Consider the following 20,622-nt stretch of genomic DNA (forward strand, 5'->3'; position numbering starts at 1 on the left):
TTAACTGAGTCAGTATATATGAATCATAATGGTACGTGCTTTGTTGATATGTTTGGATGATGCTGTTTGAATATCCGTTTGAAAGATGCTGTACAAAAATATTTTAATTGAGTTTCATGACAATATTATACTCCCATCTGTTCTGGAAAGCAAAACCTGTATCTGAAAATTCGGCATTAGGGTGTAGAAGCGCATTGGACACACAATCCCAATACCCGACTGGTCACATACCGCGCGCTATGTGTGTAGGTCAATTCAAACAATTCTGTAAATTTGACCGCCGATCACGCATCTATATCTAAAATACTTCGATTTCCGATTTCAAAATCAAGCCCTGTTTCGCTGCCGGCAGGAGTAGTGATGGGTTTATAAGGGACACCAAATCAAAACGAATAGAAAAAACACCTGGCAAGTCGTTGGTCTAGTGGCTTGTGTAAATCCATGTTCGGATCTTCAGTGCGATCTTAAGTCTTTGGTAACATTATTAAGGTGTTGCGCGTATCATTGTTTTCTAGATAATTTTAAGGACTTTGGAGTAAGTTAGTTTGTCCAGACATGCCCTCCCCAAATATAACTAAAGTATCCATTCAATAATTATTTTGAAGCAGTATTACATTTCCTCCCGTAAAAACGCGATCCTCGGAATTTCGGAATGAAATGCAATATAAACGACTCCTGTGATTTGACATTTCCTTTGATACTCCGACAACAGTTCTCGATGAGATGGTATAGATATGCTCGAGTAGCAAAGAAAAAGAATAAGAATCATAAATGCAACAGTTAAATTCTTGTTATCTATTAGTTTATTTACACTTAAATTCATACACCAGAATCTATAAATTACATCATCATGGAATATTTACACTATGACTAGCCATTAACTCATCCCTACCCTTTCATGTCTGAGATTGAACCCTTACAACCCCTCTAGAAACTGAGCTTACCGCTGCTTTTCGACTACGAATCTATAGTGAAGACTGAACTATATTTATCTAGAATGGTGTTTATACTATCCAGGGACCAAGTACCATACAGGCCAATTTTAACGAATTAAGATCTTGAAACTATACACAACTGGGCCCAAAACTACAGTTTATTCATTTACTACTTGTGGTTACATGGTGCGATGATGCAGTTAACCCTGACAAAACTGTTCCGAAGCTCGACGACGTTAAGCCCACCTGAAGCGGGGTAGGTGGCAGTGAGGATGGGGCAGATGATGTTAATAAGTACGGTCGGAATGGAGCGGCTGATAGAGCCAAAATTCCAGAATTATTAGAAAGTCTTGCTCCGTGTAGAACAGGTGTTGGCATCTGCGGAGATGGTTTAATAACGTCCTTAGGGTCGGTTTGTGTGCTGCTACCTGGCGCACGAGAATGTACTAAATTATAGGGTCCCGGTCTTTGGACATTGCGAGAATGGCGTAAAACGAATCCCGACCGTTCCGATGCCGTAGTTCTGGCCACTGTATCCCGGAATGCTGCACCGCTCGACACTGAGCTATCAGGTTTGAATCTAGTTTGTAAATAGGTCAAGATGCGCACCGATCTGGAATCGTCTGCGACAACTCCTTCGACGTCAGTCATGTAACGCAATATTTCTCGCATACAATCGCTATATCCACATTGGTAATGATGCATAAAATCTGCCCAGATATCAGCCGCAAACCATTCTCCTATATCGAAGAAATAACCAACATTTTATTAGAATAAGAAATCTTTTCTTTACGTGTTTCGAATACTTTTCATTCATCAACTATAAATCTTACCGTTTTCAAAGCGACAACCGATTTCTGTATTTTGAATCGCCCTCAAATATTCAACAGTCATTTCCAGAATTTCTGCTTTTTCCAATTTTCCCGAAGACTAGAAATAAAAATTACGTACATTTCAGCTTGAAAATTGAGAACCTATTTAAATAGATTCGATTTAGTAGGCACGACAAATTCTTTAGAAATCGTCAGTATTTTTCTTTTCAAATCGTCAGTGACACGACTTTAAGCGCACTTCCAAGGAGAACCCAGCACCCTGGATCATGTATGTATAGCATTACGTTTTAAGAAATATTTATCGTGGCAATTTGGATGAAGAGTGAGGCACGTGTTCGGTTAGGACATAATTATGTTTCGTCACGATATTTCTTTCAGAAACAATCGACTAAAGACAATAGAGAAAGCAAGCTGTGGCGATACTAGGCTTTTCATGACAGACGTACATTCAATAACACCCCGAGCTGTTCTATGATATAAGTCGTCGTTAAAGCGAACGCCTTTCGCGGATGCGGGCCCAAAATAGCGTGTAAAAAGTCTGATTTGATTTAACACGTCCACAAAAGCCGTGTCTGCTTAAATGATTGACTTTGAATGGCGTCTCACGCCACATGTTGCGTCGTGTATATACGATACAACAAACCGCGATGATTGTTGCGCATGAATTGTTTGTTGAAGATACAACAGCCGGTGAAGTGACAATGGAAGATGCTGCCTTATAATCTTTACTGTAAATCTCAGCCCCTAAAGCAAAGTTTCGACAAGCTGTGTATGGTAAATACGTAGGTGAATCTAGACGGTTAGATACACAGATTGACATGGATGTCTTCATGAAAATGCAAATACGTATTGAAACATTATACAGAACCATACGATTTACAAATATCTGAGATGTCATTGAGAGGAAACCCACAATATAAATCTAAAAGATCTTCTATTGTTACTTTTCCTTACGTTTCGGGTGGAATACTACCACTCAACCTCAGGACTAAAACAATAGCAGTTGTTTAGATTTTTATAGCGGATTTTCGCTCAAGTTTTCCCGGATCTCAACACAAGAAACAAATATGTAATGTTTTGTGTTTGGGCTAAGACATGTTGATGGCATTATTCTTATTGTAAAATCTTCGGAGTTCGTGTTGTCAAGTATTGGTATCAACCTCTCATAAATCGTTCGTACGTTATCTCACCAATGAGAGAAAAAAACCTCATTGGGCGGATAACATTCGGACCCACTTATTCTCTGAAGCAACTTTAATAATGGATAAAAAACAATGGCTACTCTATACAAAGAGATAGATTTCAAAGAGACTTTGAAACGTGCTTCAGCGACGAACACCGGTACACTTGTTTCCGCCTAGTGATTGCCGGTCACGTGACTGGCAGACGTATCAGCACGTGACCGTAACGGCGGTTACGCTGGCGCTGTAATCTGATCAACGTCATCAGACACAGGAGCTGCGTTTTTAAACACGTTAGGTAGCCACCCGGGGAACGCGCGTCGTGTATTGTTTCAAGGCGTGGGTCGTGAAGTTGCACCGCGGTTGCCTGTGGTCCCAATCAAACTGGGGAGCCAACTAATTCAAACATGGTTTGTGCGCAGAGGCAATGTACGATGGATTGACAGTAGACTGATTGATATAATTCTCAGTATCTAGAGTTAGGTATCAATTTCGGTTTCTAGCTGATGATGGGGGTTTAGTCAAAATTCCGAAACTACTGTCTGAGGAATAGTTTAATCATCAGTGGGATTTTACTTATTAGTACGATGGATTCCGAATCCATAAGAATCTACTTAAAGCATATAAAAGATAGTTGTGCCGTATGATAAAATCAATGAAGAATGCTTACCTGTTTTGCGAATGCTGCGGGTACAGATTGACTTAATTCCGCTAAACAATTGTTTATGCGATCTCGCCGACGTTTTTCAATCAATTTATGTGACGTTTGTTCCTAAAAAAAACAACAAGATATGAAAATTCAAACGTTCGTTGATAGAAATATATTGTCGGAATATCGATGTAAACTTCCTGACATCGACAACTAAGTTGCGCGCGTGAAGGTATTCTCTACGGAAGTTGCCCAGGGTCCAGTTTCACGAACAAGTTTAAGCTCAAAACGGTTAAGTTTGAATTGTTGTCCTCATTGAAAACATGAAGTAACTAATGGCAATTACACCAAAAATTTGAGTTTAACTTTCTTTGTGAAACTGGGCCCTGTTTGATAAATTTGAATTATAATTAGTTGTTTGCGGCGAACATCGTATTCTCAACGACTTCAATCTGATTGTGAAACCAGGATTACAATGTATAAACTCGTCACACTTAAAAACTTAAATAGGTGAAAAAAACTACAAGGATTTAGAATTGTACCGAATACCGAGTAACATTTAAGAAATAACACTTAAAGTGCTGTGTTCAAATTCGCTTAAATATATAAATGATTTAAATTAAACAGTTTAGTGCACTTACCATTTTGTCTTTTTTCCTTGAAGATGCCATGTTTTGGAAAACTTCATCCATATATAAGGTTTATAAGATCCTTCGCGGTTACGGCCGTAGATCAGAAGACGAGAGAAATCCGCTTTGCGGTCTTAACTCAACTATCGTCAGAAATTAAAATGTGGAAAGATCTCTCGACTGAAGTGATTTATATATTGATCGAATGTTTGAGATGGGAGGGATCAGTGTTTGGACAAAGAGAACACGTCGAGTGACATTTGGATATGTGGCGCGTGTTCGAACGACGGCCGTTCGTCTGCGCATATGATGCCATCTTAGTCACGTGAGCGATTGGGCGCCGTCACGTGCGATGAAACTAACAGCTCTTAGTGTCACGTGTGTCGTTAAAGGTGGTCCATTTACGAAGCGTCGCTCGTAATAAGACGCGTTGCCGCAAATTATTTTTTTACATTTTCCGATAGAATTTTCTCATTCTCTTGAAAAATTTTCTCCTCACGCGCATCTTAGTTCATTATTGAGAAGGTTCTCTGAGTTTCTTCTCAGTGATTGAAATCGGTCTCTTCTGGCTTCTGAACACGTGACAAACATAGAACGTGCTTCCTAAATTACTTTGACGTATAATTATATATCGCATTTGAATGGACAGCGAAAAAATAACACGTGAGATCTTATCAACTATACTTGCGTTTCTTTTTGTGGAATTTTTCTAAACCTCGCTACACAAACTTAATTATGTTCTACACGACTGCCCTAACGAGACTCAGCTTAACTCCCCCCCCCCCCCCCAAGTATCAGGTGCCGACGTCAGCTCGTTGGCAAAGTTGCATCAGGCGACCCCTTTGTTTTATATCAACTAGTATTTCTGTCTCCAGCGGCCTGGACGTAAGCCAACATCATTCATAATACACGAGATACAGCGCTCAGAACTCAGAACTCGGCAACCGGGTTTTGTGATATTTCAGAATAAAATATAATTGATTTTGAGAAGGAAATGCATGACGTTGTAGCAGACACGTGCTATCGTCTGCAACACGCATGGTAACGCACACTGCGCACACCGCATGGCGCGTCATCACATCATCCAGCTCTTCCTCTCTTATCATCATTGATTTGATCGCATTAGATAATTAGATCCTATGACCCAAATATGCATGAGACAATCGTTGCTTATGGCCATCTTCCCGGTGTCCGTGGCTGGAGTGCATTGTGCGTGAATCAGTGAGACTGTGATTAAATAAGAAATTTAGATTTATTGTGAATGTCTCCCAGACCAGGTTCTATATGCCCGTGAGGTTTGAGTTACAGTTGAATCAAATCCTGAAGGAAAAACTTGGAGCTAAATTAAACGCTTGGTTCTAAATCCACCGGCGGTCCACCTTCCGAAATTGAATGGAACATCATTAATCCATTCTGGCGGAATCGTTGTGTACAATTATCTAATCGTTTGTGCCATTCAGCAAATGTCTAATCAAATCGATCACCATCAGGGGTTGAAGAGGGGAAGGTTCATGGTATTAAAACTAGTTTTAAACAGGTTGATAAAGCACGTGGAAATTTGGACAGTATAGTAAATAGATACGATTGTAACCTTTTGTAGCGTAGGTGATGACAGGCGCGTTTAATTTTTTTTTTCAAATTTATCTCAATGGTCCTGACAGAGCGGCACCATCTGGTAAAGGATGGGGAGGGGCATGATCCAAAGTTTTGCCAAACTATCTTTGGCCGTATATATTCCTCTTGTGCCAAGTGGGTGTTGTCATTCTTAATATGCATGAAGTGTTCCGTAAGCATACGTAATAGTCGCGGAACAACCTTTACATCAGGAGGACATCAAGCAGAGGCGTCAGTTATCTGTAAGTATCATTATAGGGCGTTCAGTCTAGCGTTGGAGTCACTTCCCAAGAGAAGTTAGCAAAGGCCGGAAAATCATTTTCAACCATATGATGTAACTACAATCGACCGTCAGAATTTTCGAAGACTAAAACTCGAGATTTTTGCATGAGAAATGAGTTTTGTATTTTCACGATGAGAACATGATTTTTTCAACTTTTTTCGATCAATATTTTCATTTCAAAAATTACACATAATCTTAACGAAGATGACAATCATTTTAAATACGAGGGTTACATATTATGGCAGATGATAAAGCATGCAAAAATGTTTTCACCCGGAAGCCATCTAGCGGAAATATACATCATTTTATACATGTACAACGATGTCGCCATATTAAAATTCACATTAAATAATCCAAGACATGAAGACAGTGCATAGAAAGTGTTCATTAACAATCAACACAGACTTTCAGCAGATTTAAAAAATCGAATCAACGCATAGATGAAACTCGATCTTCAACAGCCTTTTGATACTTCATTATCAATTCACATTCAATAATAACGTGTACACGCATTAAAGCATCTTTAGTAAGCGCTTTGAATGTTCAACAACAAGGCTTAATTCACGTCTCATACATAGCGAGCACTAATAACAAATAAAACATTTTCATACAACCAATTCAATATCATTAATGAAACAAACGCATGATTAAACATTTCTATTCGATTAATATTCAACATAAAATATTTAGACATAGAATAAACATATACGGCTCTTTTAAAATTGAAATTTTCACTCAAAATGCCCATTGTTTCTCACAACGGATCAGATCTAGGAAATAAGTCTCTTCCCTTAAATTTACAACGTCAGTCGACGCATTTATCCACCTGATCTGTTCCGGATTGTGAAACTTTTCTAAGTAACGTTATATCCGACATAGATAACGGACTCTCATCGCCCGATTCTGGAACCGAGCTACGGTGACCGGATGATGTTGTACTAGTAGTTGTTGTAGATGGCGCTTGCGTTGCTGGCTCCGCTTGTTCAGACGGTCCGAATCCCGGTTCCAACGATTCTTCAGGACTCCTCATCGACGGATACCCGAGTTCTGACGGTAGAGATAAACTACGATCTTGTTTGGTTCTGACCGACGGTTCTTCATCGCTGCACTCAATTCCTCGCTGTTCGACCACAGTTTGATGAGGATGTTGATAGGCGGCACCCGTTCGCGTTTGGTAACCGGTGTTTGGCGGTTGGGGTTGGTACCCAGTCGGCGGCTGGTGGTAGTTACCTGTGGGTTGTGAATGGTATGAGCCTGGTTGTTCAGGGTTAATGGAATGGAATGTTTGAGCCCGGGCGACTTGAGGATGGAACTGATGATGTTGTTGTTGAGCCGGTTCACTGACGCGTCGTACACTGGTGTTCATATCGTATTGTTTATAAGCCGTCTGCTGGTCTACGCTGTAACCATGATGACTAGCGTATTGATTACTAGCGACTTGTTGTGGCCCGTAACCGCCCGGGGCAGGCGGTCCGGTATATCTTTGGACACTAGCTGGTTGACTAGCTAGATGACCTTGTGTTGGTAAAGGTGTTGGTTGAGCGCAGTAGTTAGTTAAAGACGGCCGCTCTTCACATCTCTCTAAACCTTGTAAACTCGATGTGCTCCCCGTTCTGACTGATAGATTCAACGACGCAATATTTGGAATATCTTTATGAGCCGATGTTAGACATTCTTTCTTCGGAGGCAAACTCTCTTCTGCTGTTCCGGCTGAATACGGAGGGGGAGGTGGTTGAACCGGCTGAGGGCCGTAATTTACCGGGTAGAACTGGTATTGGCCACCGGGGGGAATCTGTGGCTGGTAGCTATACGGAAAGTTTTCATAAGGCATTCTCGCCGGAGGTGGACCAGGCGGGAACGTGCCTCTATCTGCGGGATTAACGTACGGAGGGTATCCGTATTGAAGAGGATACATCCCCGCACCGGGGTACTGCGACGTCCCGTACTCATGCACCATAGCATTTTGATGATATTGCTGCTCATTTTGGAAACGCTGTATTTCAGATCTATTTTTCGCGGCGAGCACCGTCGCCACGCCATCCAGTAACTGTTTCGCCGCGGCCTTACATTTGACGAGCGCGTCGTACGCCTGACCGACGGTAAAATCGGCGTCTTGATCTAACGCCCATTCGATCACGGAATCAGTCGGACTTGAGTCCTGTTTCTTGACGAGGAAATCGCGAATATAGCTGATATAATCGGCCGGTATTCCTAACCCTTCGGCCCAATCTTCCCAGTTAGCAGCCGTGCCGGCACCGGTAGTACGATCCAATCTCATCTTTAACGAACGACGAGTATCTTTGTTGATCTCGCATAATTTCGCCGACCGGATTACAGCTACAGGAACACCCTTTATATCCTGAAACGAGACAGAAATATAGAAAATTTACTTGAAAGTTTATCAACGCCTTCAAAAATATCACAAATATTGCGTAATATCGTCGACAATACATAATACAATATCAATCATGTGATAATATAAAGGATCAATGAAGTTATTTTGGATTTGAATATATCGATAATTGAAGAATTGAATTAGCCGGCAACCAGTCTAACACTGATATATCGATGATGTAGTATGTATGGTCTCAAAAAATCAATTGTTAAAATCTATCTAAAAAGAAATAAGAGTTATGAAGAAGTACACTTAATCACAAAATAAACGCCTAAATTCACAATTGTTATTTTTAAACGCTTATATTGATGACATAGTGCACATTGACTCACACACAACATTACTCTTCATTTAGCTGTAGCATTTGCTTCAAAGTTTATCAGTCAATGCAGCAATTACTATCTGGACTATGAACTATGAACATTTCCTTTTATTTATAACAAAAAAAAAAAACAAGAGTCAATGGGATATTATCTACCACTAGGTGATACCAGACAGGACGACTGATTATTGTGGACTAAATATCAGTTCTAAAAAAGGCTTTCATTCTAATATTCAGATAATGCTAGACCTAGAAGCTGCGTTCTTCAACACTTTCAAGAATAACTACTTTCTAGAAATTTGCTATTGATAATAAGATAGATTAAGCAGCAGGCATGAAAAAACCCTTAAACAGTAGACAGAAACAGGTGGGGGAATAATGGAAGAACTTCTGTTGTTGTTTCTAATGGAATTTAATAAAAATGTCCTTCTACGACTTGAAGTTATTTTCAGAGCTCTTAGCGGAAGGCATTTATATGTATTACGTGCATTATATTCATTTAATTAACTGTTCGTGTTTACAATAGAAACATTTTATTTCTAATTCCAAGTATCGACTGGTATTAAGTGTATTAATCGCAAGAGAACGCGCCCCTGGGAGATCTGCATATCGAGAGCGAATCGCTTTTATTTTTTCGAGCTGCCGTCGATATCACATGAACGTTGAATCACATCATTTTCTACGACGAATCAATTCTGATTTCGATGAAAGTAAATAGAGATAGTTATAGGTCATTACAGTAGAGCAGCATACGCGGTCTGCGGTTACCCTGTCGCTTAATTAATTCCTCGTCGAAAGTTCCAGAGTAAAAATCTCTTCATAAAAACCCAACAACGCAAAGTGCCAGTAGTGTGGGTTTAACCTGATTGTGAGGGGTCAATATTAGTTCATTTTCTTGTTACAAAATATATGCAGCCTAAAGTGGATTTTCAAAAAGGCACTTGGTCAGAAAAGGGGGAAGGCTCTGGAGTCACCACTGGAATGCCAAAGCCTCTCTAATAACCAATTCCTGTAGGCTGTTAAGGTTTTAAAGTAATCTATAACTTATCACTGTTGACTCAATATATAATATATCAAATTTATAAATGCAGATAATCAGACATGACACTGATCTTTATAGTTCAAATAGTAGAACAGGAAAACGCTAAATGAACCGTCTGATATATAGATAAACGAAATATTCTAGATAGATATGATTATACTATGGTTCACGATGGCTGCAATAACATTCCGAGTCCTTGAACTCGTGCCGTAATTCAAAACATATTGCAATGGGAGATTGGCAAAAAATAAACATATTAAACAAATAACTACATCAGACAACTACATCAGACACGTCAATGTGTAACAGATGCGTCATTCATAATAATAACTCTCTCCAACGACTCTGTGGGTTTACAGTGGGTTTATATAGTCCACCATGACACTCAGCACTTACGAGTTTTACATACCTTAATCATAGGTTTCATTGTGTCCGATGAGTGCGCGTTTTCTCCTGAAAATATGAATAATTTCCAAGCGTCAATGAATAATATTTAACCACGGAACTTCGACACTACTACGCACAGATATCACCACGAATGAAGGATTGTTTGCATAGCTATAGTATCAATAATATGAACTATTCACCACACCGCGCACTACAAGTCAACACTGCTCTACTGCTGGTGGTTTTTCCAAGAATGCCAGATCGGACCCTGCGGTTAGTCACAGCATGTTGTTTGGGAATTTCCCATGTGAGAATTACGAAGGATTGTCAATACACCTTGGATTGTCAATGGGTTTTTCCCGTGATTTATAAAAAGGCTATTCAATAATGGTTGGATAGTGTAACATGTTGAAACGGTGGTGAAACGCTCATATTGTTGTTCCCTCCCATTTATTCCAATAGAAGCTGAATTATTTCCAACCTTGATCTAGATCTTAACAATATTTAGTAGGTCGAACGAGAATATTTAAACGAAAACTCAATGCCAATCATAGACAGCCTGTTTCTAATTCTGATCACTTACCACTTAATTCATCTATCAAATCATCATCACCATCATCCTCATTATTATTGCCATTTTCATCCTGTAAAATAAAACACAATGAAGCTTTAATCTCATGAACTTTTTGAATGTTACAACATGAAATCAAGCGGCTACTAGCTCAAAGTTCTAGAAGTTTCATTCCGTTACAATCTTCCTTTGAACTTATACTACGCGTACCTATTGATTTTTGTTTTAACTGAAGGATGTCCTGTCGTGTACCAAAATATCTAGTTATAACCGAATGATGTCCCAAAATATCTAGTCTGGATTTGCGCAGAACTTTCCTACTTCACGAACAAGTCGAAACACTCATATATATAGCTCAAAATACTTCTCTTTGTCAACATAAAACCAGTAAAAACACGACACCGGTTTATATCCGTTCAGTATAGGAATATATGTCAGCAAATCTATTGTACGACGTACAACATTATCAGACATTCATAAAGCATCCTGTATCACAAACACTAACAGGGTCACAGCGACTCCAATAAACCTACGTAAAACAACCCTCATTAAAATTATTTATTAACACGCTCGCTCGCGTAAATGTACTATTTATGATAATGACTTCTCATTTCTTGCACATCATGTGATATTTTCAATCAATTCCTCGTTTGCGTAAATGAACAAAAATCGAGTGTATTAAACAGAATTACGAAGAAAATCGATGATTAGTTACGCAGAAGTTAACAACGAACAACGAAGATTTTTTCTTATTTCCGTGAACTGTGATGCGAAACGTATACAAGAAATACTTCCATCTGAGCAAAAATGATAAAGATAACATCGCTTTTAAAATACTAAAATATCACGGTGCAGAGTGATATCTATATGGTAGGTATTCACCTATCAACCCTTCCAATACTACAATACATTCTATAAGACCTACGAGCAATTGTTTAGATAATTGCTCGTAGATAAGACAGACTGCTAGTAGAGCTAGGGCCCTATGCCGAAGAAAAGTAGTCTCTAACCAGGGGCAGATCCAGGGGGATTCCTGGATGTCTCGAATCCCTCTGAAAAAATTGTTTTCCTTTTAACTCGACTATTCCAAATCATTCTTAAATTTCATCGGTTAAAAGCAGGAAAATGCATCCGGAGGCTTCTATTTTCTAGGCCCCCGTCCGGTCCAAAAACAATTTAGCAGCTACACAGCTGATTAACATTAACCTTGCAATCCACCCCCTCATGTTTAGTCCAGGATCCGCCTCTGCAACAAAACAACATCTATCCTAGTTAAAGAGGATTGGGCAAATTCCCCACCGCCAACTTACTGAAATAAATGGAAAGACTTCTAAATGATGAATATCCTAACAACGAGGTCTGAAGTACAGCAGTAATGATTATAGGCTGTATGTATTAACGACCTTTGAGTTTAATTGACGTCATACATTGATAGACCACGTTAGATTGACTTAGATATGATAGAATTCACAGCAACAATAATCAGAGAAAAACCTGCGGAAACCATTAATTGTATTCTAACACAGAACTTTTTGATTAATTACACATGAATTTAGTAGAAGCATTTTGTAATGTATGAATTTGATATTTGATCTCCAGTAGACCATTGAGACCAACCACGTGGGATCTCGGGAACTTGGATGCCCCGTCGAGACTGGGTCCTTCACCTACTGAAGATGTCCGGTGGAGGCCACAAGTATAGCTATACACCTGTTTGTTGTATAGGTTTCCGGGATATTAGGGGCCATGTAGTTATTTTCAAGTATAAAAGCACCAGTTCGAGCAGATAATAATATAATATCATACAATTAAAAGGAATCAGAAAGAAAACTCATTGGAAAACATTAACTCATTTTTGGAAATACGGAGCACAAGTTTATGAGCTTAGGTATCAGTTAAACATTTTTCACTTTCCTGGCAACTTGACATTTTTAGCCCCCTACACCCTCCTCTTGGAACCACGCCAGCAATCGGCCAATTGAAGACGGTAAATTCTTACCAGATTTTCTTCTGTGTCGTTTCCGATGTTCAAATCACATCCATTTTCGATTACGGCGTCTAAACCTTTCACTTGACACTTCTCTCCGAGCGCCAACTTCACGCGACTTTCCTTACATGCCAGAGCTGCTTCGTACGAGTAACAGATCGGATTATCCAACAAATCGAGGAATTTTAAACTCGCGAAATCGTCCTCATTAAATACGACTCGATCGATGAAATTCTCGGTGATGTAGAGATGAGTGAGGTTCGGGAGCGCGCGAACTTGACTCGGAATTTCTTTGAAGTTATTCCGACAGAGTCCGAGTTCTTGTAAATTCTCGAACTGACCGATGTTCGGCATGTGAGAAAAGTTATTCGTACACAACGACAGCAGCGTCGCGTCGCGTAAACCTTTCAAAACTTTCAGATAGAAATTCATCGTGTTTCGATCCTCGGGTTTCAGATCGCCGAGCATCGCCGAATTGCACCACAGCTTCAAAACCTTTTTATCCGGCCATTGTTTTTTCTTTTCCAAATTATGCCCGTCTTTCATGAACTGCAGCGCCGCGCCGCGACTGTAACTCCACACGATCTCGTGGTTTTCGTTCGGTTGCAGATTGCAGAATTCGCGTACGCGCTCCTGCAGGAACTCTTCGAGGACATTCTCTTTGAATTCCATCGCCTCGCCGTAGTAGTCCATACGCAGCGTTTTCAGATTCTTCAACGAGCAAATAAACTGCGGGAACTCGTTCTCCGGTAAATCATTTCCGGTGATATCGAGAAACTGTAAACTCTGTAATCGGCGAATGTGCAGCGGGATGTGATCGATTTTCGCGAAACTGATTTCGAGATGTTTCAGTTTTTTAAAACCGTGGAGATTATCGATGACATCCTCGGCGTCGATCTTATTTCCTTTCAACAATAACTTCTCGATATTGCGCAATCCGTGATTCCTATTCATCGGTAAACTGACTAAATTATTCGTCGATAGATCGAGAACTTTTAACGTTTCCGGCACGACCAGAGTCTTAATGTCATCATCGGAGAGATTGTTACTTTCGAGAATTAGTTCTCGCAGTTGTTTGAAAGTTTTGAATTCGTGAAGACAGGAGTTCAATTTGTTGTTTTGACAGTTCAATGTTTTAACGATATTGCGGTCGATCGGGCGTCCGTTAGCGTCTTTCTTCACTAAACTACGCGCGTTTAATTTCCCGATATAAACGTCCTGAACTGATGTATTCATATCGGCCTTGTACCGTTTAACCATCAACTTTCTGAAACAAAAATCATACACATTCATTCATGTCCCATTGAAATATGAATATAAATATTTAAGTCTGCTTATTTTCATCCGATCATTTTCAATATGAGAAAAAGAAGACTTTTAGCAATCCTTCAATACAGTGTAAAATGGACATAAAAACAATGGTTTATTCTGCACTGCAGTTTCACTGGTCATATTGAGACCAAATTGAGATGTGTTCAAAAGCTTGATCAAAAATATTGATCCCAGATAAAAATAGATAGACTTTAGCTATATTTTTTAGGGAAAACCTTATTTAGCCTATACTCAGTGACGGTGAAGAATGAGATTTTCCATTTCAAAATTTATTCATAGGTTTTTGATTTGGTTTAAAAGAATCAGAACAAAATCTGATGGATTTTGTTAACGTTAGTTGCCAAATCGTTGGTTGTAAGCATTTGTAATCAGCTGGGCTTAGGAGTGAATATACACCTACGACACGTACGATCGATTGATTGTGATTGGATTAAAAACAGACCACACCTTTATGCCGGCATAAATTCTTAAATAAGATAAAATGACAGCTCAATACGAATAACTCACAATATACGATTATATCTTACCGTAATAATGAAGTTGGTTTCTTTGTCTTGCGCTCATTTATTGAAGAATTATTGCGTTTTGAACGGCGATTTTTTACTTTCCATTCTCGTTCGGATTTGCCTTCATCGCGATGTAACGACAATTTCTGAGCCATCGTTTTGGCAGAATTTCCTTTAGACCCTTCCTTATTGAATTATCCGAAATTATATTCATTCTGAAAAATCTCTACGCTTTTACTTCACGCTTCATATCTTCTGAGTCAACAAACGACGATTATTCTAGCTTATCTAGTTTACGTCCAATAAGAGTAAAGACTAAAAAAGGTTTTTGACGCAATAGCATTCCTCCCCGGAATTCCTTTCCGGATTTCCCAATAATCCAATGAGTCATGTTAGACTGGTTGCTTATCCCATTCAGACCGGTAACCAGTCTATAGTAAATATTCTGTGGCATGCGAGTAATGAATTAGTTCGCACATTCACCGCCAACAGTTACTAAGGCAGCACATGACGGTCATGATCCGATAGATCCATGTCGAATGATTGCAGCACCAGTCTCTAAGCGCGTATTCCCACTGACCGGCATCGCGATGACGTACTTTCGAATGGAGGCTACCAGGCCATGGCGAGCGAGGACGCATTTATATTTCGTCAGTTTGATTCCACATCAGCACCTCTCTTGATATATTCCATTAAATCCTCACAAAAAAAAAACAACAGAAGAAATTGAACACACAACACGAAACATATATAATAAATCTTTAATATATTTTTGCATTCACAAGTTCCACGAGACATGAATAACGGTTAGAACAGAATGAAAGAGAGCGCTCTATACAATACATCATTGAGGTGCTGCTGATAGAGAAAAGAAAATTCAAAAAGAGGAAGACACTTTATCAGGAGAAAAGAGAATCTACTAACTTTTCAGAAACAAATAAAACATACCCCTTTAAACTAATGTTAACAATTTCTATGATACACATTTAATGTTTAATCTTAAGCTTACAATCGAATAGTTCGTTTGATATCGGGCAAGATAGAATGCGATTTTCAATTACCTGATTTAAAGAGCCAATTAATAGAACATCGTCCAGTGAGATTGTTCCAAGTTATAAACGAATTCAACACATTTATGATGGTATATATCATAGTCACAAAGAAAGATTTCCTACACCCCGTAAAACATTCACACACATACTCAAAGCTTACAAAGTCTTCCCAGGCAACACGCAGCCTGTCAGCCGTGCTGTTGGTGACAGGCGACACGCAGCCTGTCAACCGTGCTGGTGGTGACAAGCGACACGCAGCCTGTCAGCCGTGCTGTTGGTGACAGGCGACACGCAGCCTGTCAGCGGTGCTGTATATTTAACAAATATATGCTATGTACACATTTTCCTGTACAAAATTAGTACATACAGACAGAAAACACAAAACATCAGTGTGAAAAATGACACTATTTCAGCAGCCAGTCTACACTTGACAACGCATAATGTCTACACTACTGGATTTGGTTTCAAAGCTTCCAACCGTTTCTACAAATAGCTGAAGAAACCAACATTTATTCTCCAAATGTTTTAATTACTATTTTACCAGTGCAAGTTTATTTCATACTGATGTAAAGGGCAGTGATCACAATTTGTAGGAATGTGCTACGTAAGAAATTCTCATTATTAATATCATTATCAAACCAGGTTGTTCTAAATTCTGCAGTGTAGATGTCAGTATTGTCTAGTGTTAAACATGGCTATTTCGATCCTCCAGCTTCCGATACTCAAACCTCTGATGACAGTTTTGAACTTCCAAATATTACATATAAATTGCACAGTAATTCATGAAATTTCTCGGTAATTCAATAGTTAAACGCCATGTTGAATTTCATCAAAAATACAATAACTATCAAATAATAATAATTATAATCTTTTATGGACCAATCTTTTTCTTTTTGAAGTTAGAATGCGTTTTAAGAGAAAATGTAAAACTTTTCACCCATGAAAAAAGAAAATCAATTTTGACCATAACAAAAGCGTAGCCACAGTTCAGGTAACGACAATCAGCATCGACAAAACTATCCGAAACTGCGGATCTATTCTCTCATCATTTAATTCTACATGTGGTTTTGATCTCTCGTTACAGATCAATATCATTTTTGAAACGTTTTTTGTTATAAGTCAGTAACGTACAACGTTTGTCTACAAGTCGCATGCAACGAAAACAAAAAAAAAAATATTCTACTAATGGTCAAAATGTATTTTATATACATGACGAACGAATGTAATGATAAGAATGATCTAGATTCGGAAATATAAATTATAAAGTTCAGTAGTAGTCGAACTTTTCAGACACTGCTTATAAACTATAACTAGTCATGCTAAAAATACAGCAGCAGTTGCTATGATTCTTGTCTGACGAATTGACGAGATTCATTTCGTTAAATCTTGTCATCTTTTGCCCGTGTAGTTGTTTAAGTACGTGGTACCTCATCCTGTAATCATTCCTGCGCTGGTAGCTACTTTGTTTCGCTTATCGCTATTTGAAGCATGACTAGGCTTTTTTCTCGGTCATTTGTTTTAAAACCTGCATTTATCAATTTTCATATATATATATATATTCGCTACAAAAGTTTATGCTGGTAAACTTAGCTTCTTGCCTTTCAGAACTGAAACGAAAAAAAAAAACAACAAATATTATAGCTTCCAATTACAACTACACTGTAGTGGCGGGGGGGGGGGCTGATAATAGTCTTAGTTCAGTATTATCCAGTCTAGACTACCTGATATCTCAAATTGCAGTAATTTTCACAAAAAATCTGCGTAATTTGCATCAAGGGACACAACCATGCAAATGTAGTCAAAACTCTGGTCAGTAAAAATGAACTCACTGATAACTCGTTACGGATGATTGTAGTATATTTACCTTTAGTTATATACAAATAGAAGAAATCGCAGTAGAGAATCGTCTGAACGCAGCCGGCTACGATCGCTATCAGGTCGAAGAATCCCTCGAAATAATATCGATAAACCCAGTTCAAAATGTAGAGGGCTCGATAGGAGCCGAGCGCGAACAGGTAGTGACTGGTGATCGTTTCAGCTTCGCCGGTTTTACTGACCATAAACAACTGCGGTAAAATAGCCACCGATTCCAGATAGATCGAAAACGTCCACAGAATCTGAAACACAGCGTAAACATCACGATTAATACAATCCAATTTGCAATTGAATGTGGCAATTGCCGATCCACCAGGTGGCGAAAGTGTGCATAAGGAACAAAATATTTTGCCGAAGTCCTGCATGATCATAATTTTGTACATAATTTAAATCTGTAAATTTTGTATTGTCCCTCTAATACTACCCTCGAGCCCATTACAGACCTGTAAATAAATGAATCAATTCACAATGAATCACAAAATCAAACTTTCTTTTGACACATGAGCCCGAACCAAGTCCGATTTAGAGATAGTCTGTACAACTACAAACTACACAAACATCTTTAATTCTGCTTAGATCGAAAGGAGTTTCAAACACATGTAAAAGCATTTTCTGCTTTGAAGGAGTTTTTAAGGAGGAAACACAAGGAGTCGTAGGGACCCTGCCGAATAGCTGGTTGCATCATTAGCTTTACCTCAAGTGGACTGAAATCATGGTTCACCAGCAGAGCTAAACCGGCGACTGGAACAACGAGGAATTCTACGCGGAAGGTATCGTGATTGCTGTCGTACGTCGCCTTGAACTTGGAATAGATCATAAACACGGTGGCCAGCGAACAGGCGATGAACACGCATTTCATGGACGTATTGTAAACCGACACAAAACTAGTGATCAGATCCAAATATCGCGTCAGGAAAACCATCGCGAACATGATCTGCGACTTTCCGGAGATACCTGAAATAATTCGAGCAAATCGATCAATAAATTACCAAAACAAAATAGACTTGAACTCGCTTTTAAAGTTGTTATGGCTGGGAGACGGATGATCATTATGAAGACGACTTTAATACCCCCTATCGAAATGACGACTTAACGTTCAGTTTACTGAATCAGAAGAACAAATTAGGACTTCAAAATATCGAGGACCGACTTTAAAAGTAATGTCATCATTAATCCGCTGATAATGGAATTAACTGAATTTGACATCTTTTGAATTACAGGTAAACAAAGAACTCAGTTACGCAGTCAAGACATCGGATTTGAGGCTGTTTTGTTTCTGTATGAATATATGATATAAGATTTCAGACCGTTTTTGGAATATGACATCCGTGGATTGGAAAAAATAAACATTCAGATTAATTTCTTCATAATGATTGAATCAATGATATCAATTATACGAAGAGTACATTAAGTAGCAGCGTCTGTAACACATGTAGGTCAATCAATAGGACGACACTCGGTAGAGATGCTGGTACTGTCAATAGACTGAATTATCATATTCAATAAATATCGCATTATGAGGGACACGACTAATAAAATATTGTATTTAGACTCGCCGTTTTAATTGATAAATAGACGGTTGTAACATCTTGAGGAACCTGACAAAAACCGGAGCATGTGTCACACGTGGAAGTATGTACGTGGCTCTAAATGAATACCAGCTGCTAACACTAACTAACCATCTATCTATAGTCAACTACCGGTACCTGTGATCAGATACATACACTCTCATTCATAATCAATAGAATACTGGGCATAAAAATCTAATATTATAGAGGAGTGAATACGCAATTCGATACTAAATGAACCGGGCCCGATTTCAAAGACTAGTATCAAAGTTCCCCCCCTCCGGGTAAATCGTAAATGTGGGTCCAATTTCATAGACTTCAGGGTCCGATCTAAGCACTTGTCCGATTGCACGGGACAAGTATATTCTCATCAGGGCAACCTTTCTCTGAATGCAGCCCCTTTCAAATTCGAGAGCGTGTAGAACACTGATATAAAGTAATGACAAACCCTTGTAGGGCCTATTAAATTCTGATACATTTTTTGCTTCCAAATCTATGAAACTCAGCTATAGTCATAAATTGAGTAAAGAAGAGCTTTAGAACTACAACTAAGACTAGCTTAAAGGCCTAGCCCAACATAAATTTTTCGGTTTGTCGGTCTGAACGACAGGACAAATTTTCCAGTCCTGGTGTCTTGATGGATAAAGGGTGTTTCACCCTGACAGGTTCAAACCCATGCGTTCCAACTTCAGGTTTGCACAATCAGCTTTTGAATAAATTACTGCGTTACTCTCAGTCTTGGTTTGGCACAAATAACGCAAACTCGACACATTGGTGCAGGAAAGAGATGATGATCACACAGACATAGAACAACAAGAATTCAGAGAAAATAAGGGCATAACTAATATGACTGACTTCAATACTTAATTAAAAGCAAGATTATAGTAATCTTGGTTTATTTGAGACTTCGAGAGTAAGCTTTAAAAGCTCAACCCAAATATTGTGTATAAGCTACTTTTAAAGGTTTTAGCTCACAAACGTGACCCTGCACTGGTCTCCCACTTCACTAATTCTTATCGTCTTTTGATTTGAACAAAATATGCCCGCTGCCAGTGGTATTGGTGCAGTTACTAGTTACTACACAAGTCCTCCGGAGTCACTCAGCTCAGAAAATTAGCAGCTTTAATCACAAATATGATAGTTCAAAAACCTTCCTATCATATCACTATGCGGTCAGGACAGTAATAGCACAGTTCACCCCGAAAACAATAAACATATACACACGAAACAAGCAATAAACTATTTTATTTTGATTGAGTTGGCCGACCGGCTTCATTATTTAGTGATTTTCAGTAATTTCTGCGGTATTTGAAGTAACAGTTTCCTACCTGCGCACGAACGGGTCTTCCATATTTTGATCAACAATATTACAATAGCGAGAAGATGAGAAAGATCGCCAACGAGCCGAAAAATGTTCATTTTGACGCGAGTTCTGACAGCAATACTATTCCACGTTCCAAT

The 20,622-nt window shown here is 38.9% G+C and overlaps 3 protein-coding genes across 4 annotated transcripts; all 3 read right to left on the reverse strand.

Annotated features, from left to right (window-relative positions):
* Positions 1–1,097: 1,097 nt before the first annotated feature.
* LOC141904503 (hairy/enhancer-of-split related with YRPW motif protein 1-like) lies at positions 1,098–4,367 on the reverse strand. The gene is made up of 4 exons (XM_074793093.1): positions 4,240–4,367; positions 3,620–3,721; positions 1,769–1,865; positions 1,098–1,675 (listed from the first exon to the last, which is right to left on the reverse strand). Exons 1-4 carry the CDS (start codon positions 4,288–4,290, stop codon positions 1,098–1,100), a joined length of 828 nt encoding a protein of 275 aa, XP_074649194.1. The 5' UTR covers positions 4,291–4,367.
* A 1,867-nt stretch (positions 4,368–6,234) lies between these two features.
* On the reverse strand, positions 6,235–14,990 carry LOC141903727 (uncharacterized). 2 transcript variants are annotated; one of them, XM_074791985.1, is made up of 5 exons: positions 14,688–14,990; positions 12,841–14,095; positions 10,854–10,914; positions 10,293–10,336; positions 6,235–8,483 (listed from the first exon to the last, which is right to left on the reverse strand). In XM_074791985.1, the coding sequence occupies exons 1-5, from the start codon at positions 14,819–14,821 to the stop codon at positions 6,930–6,932; spliced, it is 3,048 nt and encodes a 1,015-aa protein (XP_074648086.1). In that variant the 5' UTR covers positions 14,822–14,990; the 3' UTR covers positions 6,235–6,929. The 2 variants fall into 2 exon arrangements, with proteins under 2 accessions (XP_074648086.1, XP_074648087.1); XM_074791986.1 differs by having other exon boundaries at positions 12,841–14,091; positions 14,688–14,788.
* Positions 14,991–15,428: 438 nt separating this feature from the next.
* Positions 15,429–20,622, reverse strand: LOC141903923 (ER lumen protein-retaining receptor 2). Its single transcript, XM_074792306.1, has 4 exons — positions 20,490–20,622; positions 18,288–18,547; positions 17,583–17,835; positions 15,429–17,325 (listed from the first exon to the last, which is right to left on the reverse strand). Exons 1-4 carry the CDS (start codon positions 20,578–20,580, stop codon positions 17,291–17,293), a joined length of 639 nt encoding a protein of 212 aa, XP_074648407.1. The 5' UTR covers positions 20,581–20,622; the 3' UTR covers positions 15,429–17,290.

This window comes from Tubulanus polymorphus, chromosome 4 (assembly GCF_964204645.1).
Source record: "Tubulanus polymorphus chromosome 4, tnTubPoly1.2, whole genome shotgun sequence".
NCBI classification, from domain to species: Eukaryota; Metazoa; Nemertea; class Palaeonemertea; order Tubulaniformes; family Tubulanidae; genus Tubulanus; species Tubulanus polymorphus.

Excerpts from the sequence above, each read along its gene's own strand:
- LOC141904503 (XM_074793093.1), bottom strand. The coding sequence starts at position 4,290 with ATGGATGAAGTTTTCCAAAACATGGCATCTTCAAGGAAAAAAGACAAA. Across the intron at positions 3,722-4,239 it reads CAAGGAAAAAAGACAAAATG|GAACAAACGTCACATAAATT; the intron begins GTAAGTGCACTA and ends TGTTTTTTTTAG. Across the intron at positions 1,866-3,619 it reads CCGCAGCATTCGCAAAACAG|TCTTCGGGAAAATTGGAAAA; the intron begins GTAAGCATTCTT and ends TTTTATTTCTAG.
- LOC141903727 (XM_074791985.1), bottom strand. The coding sequence starts at position 14,821 with ATGGCTCAGAAATTGTCGTTACATCGCGATGAAGGCAAATCCGAACGA. Across the intron at positions 14,096-14,687 it reads AAACCAACTTCATTATTACG|AAAGTTGATGGTTAAACGGT; the intron begins GTAAGATATAAT and ends TTTTTGTTTCAG. Across the intron at positions 10,915-12,840 it reads ACGACACAGAAGAAAATCTG|GATGAAAATGGCAATAATAA; the intron begins GTAAGAATTTAC and ends TTTATTTTACAG.
- LOC141903923 (XM_074792306.1), bottom strand. The coding sequence starts at position 20,580 with ATGAACATTTTTCGGCTCGTTGGCGATCTTTCTCATCTTCTCGCTATT. Across the intron at positions 18,548-20,489 it reads GAAGACCCGTTCGTGCGCAG|GTATCTCCGGAAAGTCGCAG; the intron begins GTAGGAAACTGT and ends GAATTATTTCAG. Across the intron at positions 17,326-17,582 it reads CTATTTGTATATAACTAAAG|TTCTGAAAGGCAAGAAGCTA; the intron begins GTAAATATACTA and ends TTTTCGTTTCAG.